Genomic DNA, 5880 nt, shown 5'->3' with positions numbered 1-5880 from the left:
ATTTTGAGTTGATTTCCAAGTGTTTCCATTTCCCTTTCCGCTTGCTTAACAATAACAGTTGGTACATCTGAGAAGAAAAGTATACCTGTATCATCAGATAGAATGGGTAATGTAATCAAAGCCCGCCATGACTCTCGATTATGTAGTTTCAATAATAATAATCATTTCTGATTTCGTTAGTTGGTTTTCTGTTCCCGTTTGCTCCCTTCTGTTAAGCCCTTTTAAAGCCGAAAATATAATGATGGAAAGCCAAGGATACAAATATTCATATAGATTGATAGACGGCAGATAAGCAGTAAGTAGATAGATAGCATTTACTTTTCGTATATGTACAGGTGTTCCTTTATCCGACTCGGGGCTATTTTAATATATAAAACAGAATACCACCCAACCTTTGCCCTGGCGGTAACTTACCAAACTCCATAAAACGTCGCAAAACCAAGGACCAGCAAAAGAAAGAAGAAAGACATCTTAATTTTTCAAAATCAAGTCTCCTCGAGCTGAGTGGACTCGCTCGCTCGCTCGCTCACTCATCATCAATTAGCCTCTTACTCTCCCACGACTTCCGAGCCCCTTCCATCAACGCCTCAAAATTTCCACTATTTTCACACATGGCCCTAAATATTCCACCCTTCCTCTTAATAAGTTGCCACGGCCCGTCATACTCTACAACCTCCCCACGATCCAGCACAAGCACCTTATCATAGTCGATGATTGTCTGCAGTCTGTGCGCGATAGTGATAATGGTGTTATCTTTCAGTTCGCGGAGGGTATCTTGGATCTTGGCGTCGGTGGCATAGTCTATGGATGCGGTCGCTTCGTCCATCATGAGCACTTTGGGCGACTTGAGGAGGGCGCGTGCTAGGCAGAGGAGCTGGCGTTGACCCTGGGATAGGTTCGAGCCAGATTCGGAGATTGGTGAGTAGATGTTTAGGAAAATGTTTTTGTTGTCGGGGAAGCGAGAGGTGAGGTCTGGGTCGCTGGAGTTACTGTTGTTATCCACATTGGGGTGTGCTGGAGTATTGGAGCCCGAGGCAGAGGCGGATGTTGAGCTGCCTATTAGATGGACGCGGCGGAGCGCAGTGAAGATTTGCTCGTTGGTTAGTAGATTGAAGGGATCGAGGTTGCTACGGATTGTTCCAGTGAAGAGGGTGGGATCTTGAGGGACAATTGTGATTACTTCACGGAGGTCCCTTAGACCAATTTGACCAATGTCGACACCATCAAGGAGGATCCTGCCACTTTCCGCTTCGAGACCGCGAAATAAAGCCAGGGCAAGCGAACTCTTCCCAGCGCCTGTTCTGCCAACGATCCCAACACGTTCGCCAGGCTGCACTGAGAAGGTCACGTTCTTTAAAACTAGATCGAGATCGGGGCGGTAGCGGGTAGAATAATTATCAAATTGCAATGCACCGTGTGTTGGCCAGTCCGCTGGAGGACGACGGTCAGGAATAACTGCTTCAGCCTCTTGCTCAACCTGCATATACTCCTCAATCCGCTCGACAGAATTCATATTTTGCTGGTTCTGCGCGTACAGCCGCACTAACCAGAGGACGTTCTCAGTGAAGGTTACGGCATATGTCAACGCCAGGCCCGCCGCACCAGCATCAATTTGGCCAACGCTCATTACAATTACCGCTGCAGTAAAGAACGACACCAGCGCACCGGTTATATCGACGCGGAACGCCAACCATCGATTGCTACCCCACAGATATAGGTATGGTCGATTGTAGGTATTGATCAAGACATGGTTATCGTGGATGAAGCGCGCACCATCTCCATAGGCACGAATGGTGACGATGCCAGATAATGTTTCTCCAAATTGCTGATAGAGAGGGCTCCTTTGAATAGACTCCAACCGCTTAAGATCACGAGATGAATTCAAATAAATGGCACCTAGCGTAAAGTAAATGGCGGTAATGAACACGGCAGCGATCAGGAACTTGGGCGTGATAACCGAAATAAGGATAACAATCAGAATAACGGAGGCTAAGCAGTGGAGCATTCCTATTGCGGTTGCCGCTACTTCCTGATCGACTGCCTCAAGGTCCTTGGAGAATCGATTCATCAGTCGGCCTAGCGGCGTGGAGTCAAAGAACTTAAACTTCGCATGGGTCACGGCGTTTAGCAATCGCTCGTGGATCCTCCACGATGCATGCAGCGAACCCCCGAAGAGAATCAATTCCCTCACAAGTACTGTAAAGATGTAAGAGAATGCCAGTACTGCATATACCCCCAAATAGTAATATGGATTTACATCGTCGCGGAAGGGGCTGTCGTTATCTGTAAGCTGCATCTCAGGTGCTCTCCACGAGAACGAGCGGGGAATGTCCGCAGGAACCAACGTTGGAAGTCTGAAGTTAGACAAAGCAGCTTTGTTTCCTACGTCGCTAATGGAGACCTTCTTCATTGGGTACGCGTTTGCCCATTCTCGAATCCAGATATTAGTGGCTAATGATCCTACTTGCTGTGCGCCAAAGGCTAGAAGGGCGAAAAACCAGAAATACCACGGACCCATGGCCCGAAGATACATGATAATTGTGGAGAACTTGACGCTGCCAACAATCTTTTCTTCCCTGAGAGGCACGGCGACAGCTGGCCCCTTTTTCTTGTTATACATTACATCGGCTCCGTTAGCAGCTCCGTTGGTGGTTCCACTAGCAGAGGTTGTCCCGTTTTCCCATCCAGTTTTCACTGTCTCAATGCTTGATAGAGAGTGCGTTCGAGATTTCGATGAGACAGAAGCAGGTCGGGATTGAAGAATTTCATCGCCAAGAATTCCAGAAGCAACGACCTCCTGTGTCGTTCCCTGTGCTGTAATTCTACCGTTATCAAGAACGACGAGGAATGCGGCGTTGGGAACGACAAGCGAGATATTGTGTGAGACAAGGATGCAGGTACGGTTTTGCATCAAGGGACCCATAATGGCCTCCCTAAAAATGTGCTTTGCTGTGTGTGAGTCGACCGCACTAAGACAGTCATCGAGCAACAGATGTCGGGCTTTGCTGTACATGCCACGAGCCAAGGATATCCGTTGTTTCTGTCCGCCAGAAAGACTTATGCCTTTCTCCCCCACCAGGGTTTGATCGCCAGCATCTAAGATTTCCAGATCTCTACCCAAGCCACAGGCCTTTATTACAGCCTCATACCGACCTTGATCAAATGGCGACGCGAACAGGATGTTATCCTTGATCGTGGCATTGACTAACCATGCTTCCTGCGCACAGTAAGCAACGCTGTCAGTAAGACCTGTTGCCGGGTCAACGCGCAAATCCGCTCGATCACTCGTTCCACCAGGGAGAAACACTGATCCTTTGAGGAGCGTCATCTCTCCCAAAAGTGCCATTAGCAACGACGTTTTCCCTGAACCTGTCGGTCCGGCAATAACGTTGAGTTGGCCAATGCGAAACGAAACATCCATGTTGATGAGACAGAATGATTCGCCAGAGTCGTTATCCTGCGAGCATAATGGCCGCGTCGTGGAGCTTGGGAGGGAAGGTCCCCACGAAAGGGTGGCATTTTCCAAAGCGATTCTAGGGGCTGATTCCGAATGCTTGTCTGAGCGCAACTGAGTATATTTTTCGGTTTCCTCCTCGTTCAAGAAATTTTCCACGCGGTCGATGGAGGCCTTGGATTCCTGGACATGAGCGATCATGTCTGCCAACTGGTCCAAAGGTATTCGGAGGAGCGAGAAAGTGGATAAAGCAGGGAATGCTACTGAAGGAACCAGCTTCTTGCCTTCAACTATGGTGTACAGGAAAAATGAAATCAGCGTGATCAGTATCGGCGTTCCATACCAAACTGTGGCGGCACAGGCCCACAGCGTATATCGCCGACGGAGATTCTTCAACTCAGCCTTCCGCTTCTCGTTAACTATATCTTCAAACCTCTGTTCCCATGCAAAATATTTGATAATACGTATGTTTTGTAGGACCTCATTGGTCGAGTGAATACGGGCATCAGTTCCCGCGAGAATCTCGCGTTGAAGCACCCTGAACCGCGATGCGATATAAAGATTCAGCGGTAACATAAGAGTCATTACGACGATTCCAGCCAAGGAACTAAAGCCTAGAATTTTGTATAAGATGTAAATGGCAATAGCCGTCTGCACCGGGAAACTTGCCCAGAGGTAGTGCAGGTATGCGCAGATTTCACTAACTTTGAAGGAATCAATTGCCATCAAATTGATAATTTTACCAATATTGGCTTGTGCGTCTGGTTCGTCCGGTTTTGGTTGCTCACTGCTTTCGGTGTTAGGGTCTGCCGGCTTATTATTCCAACCCAACGAGAATATTTTCTTCTTTTTCGTCAGTTTCTGAGATTTTCCCTCGTCTTTCGAGGTTTTCGTATTTGCACCAGCTTTACGCCGTAACGCCTTGGCATATAGCTCGCCGATGATGATGGCGCGCAACTTAACACTCAACTTGCGTCCTATCCAAAGTGCTTGGCCATCTGCAACGCCTTGAACGGTCGCACAGACAAATAAGAGACTGACGTAGAGCCAAGCAGCATTCTTAGGAGTGTTCTCAGGATCTTGAAGGTATTCCAAAATGAGTTTGAGCAGCCAAGTCGGCATAAAGGAAAAGAAACTGGAGAAGATGGTCCATGCTCCCTGGATGAGAAGCGTACGATCAAAATAACGCAGTAGGCTCCAAGCTAGAGAAGAAGTTCGTCTAGCCTGGCGGAAATCCGCGAGAACAGCAGCAGCTTGGTAGCTTGGGAGCAGATTCCAGACATCCGGCATCTCAAGGGATTTCCGAAAACCTTGCCAGACTAACGGATCTAGCCATGCGAATGAAGCCAAGGCTAGCAGACTCGCAAACTGCTCTCGAGGCGGGGGGATTCCATCTTCATGCCGAACGAGGAGGGTCTGGTTTCCCTTGCGGGTTGTGGTAGTCAAGAGAAGAAGGAAGGAGGATAGCAAGAAGTCGATGATCGTCAGAGTATGGTTCGGGGTTGGGTGGATCAAGACGGATCGAAATACCATGACGGTGCATAACCATTGAAAGGAATATAATGACGCAGTGTGATTCCATAACTTTGGGATGGTACAGCGTTCGGATGTCGAGAGGACCAACCTGGCAATCACCAGCATCAACATATAGGCCCACGAAATCAACCTTCCAATCGTTGAGCTCGTTTCATTCAAAGCTCCCGAAGGTGTTGCGAGGCTCTTGACGGAAACTCCCAGTTCCCCGACAAGCGCCACAATCTCCAATATGGTTACAACATTCTTCCACCGCGGCCGGTTCTGCTCAATGGTTATAGGTGTTGTAAGGCTAAGGGCCTTATGTAGCATCAAATCGCTCTCCGCATCCTCAACATCCTCTCCATCATTCTCATCTTCTATATCATTGTACTCAACAACGGTGGTCGGAATGGGTTTGTAACCATAGCGGGCACAAGGCAGACGAACATTATGCCGGAGGACGTGAGAAACTATCAATAATAGTGACAAAGCACATGCCGTAAGCGGGAATATCAATTTAAGAAACCTGTTTGAGTAAGGATGAGAACATCAGCAAGCAGAATACAAAAATGGAATGCGAAAGAGTTTTGGGGAACAGACCTCTGCTGAAAACACAGGCTAAGGTCATCAACGACCCAGACGGGACCTTCACAGCCCTGACGCATGGCGTATATAAAAACCCAACTCCAATCAGTCCCGAGAATGACGGAGGGAAAGGAGGGAAAAAAATAAAAGGGAGGCAATAAAAAGCTTCAAATCAGTGAAAAAAAAAAAAAAATAAATAAATAAATAAATAAAAAATAAAAATAAAAATAAAAATATATAAATGCTATTCAGAGACGAACGAGAAGTAAAGTAGCAATTTTCCAAGCCAGCGGATGGCGAACAATGAATCAATCTAATGAGAAGAC

The 5880-nt window shown here is 47.5% G+C and overlaps 1 protein-coding gene across 1 annotated transcript; it reads right to left on the bottom strand.

Moving 5' to 3' along the window:
• Positions 1–526: 526 nt before the first annotated feature.
• HCAG_00656 (hypothetical protein) lies at positions 527–5634 on the bottom strand (the record flags this gene model as incomplete). The annotated part of the gene is made up of 2 exons (XM_001543560.1): positions 527–5495; positions 5570–5634. The coding sequence occupies 2 exons, from the start codon at positions 5632–5634 to the stop codon at positions 527–529; spliced, it is 5034 nt and encodes a 1677-aa protein (XP_001543610.1).
• Positions 5635–5880: the final 246 nt, after the last annotated feature.

This window comes from Histoplasma capsulatum, genomic scaffold (assembly GCF_000149585.1).
Source record: "Histoplasma capsulatum NAm1 scaffold_1 genomic scaffold, whole genome shotgun sequence".
NCBI lineage: Eukaryota > Fungi > Ascomycota > Eurotiomycetes > Onygenales > Ajellomycetaceae > Histoplasma > Histoplasma mississippiense.
The sequence above is the reverse complement of the archived record's forward strand: the minus strand, read 5'-3'. Positions and strand labels throughout refer to the sequence as shown.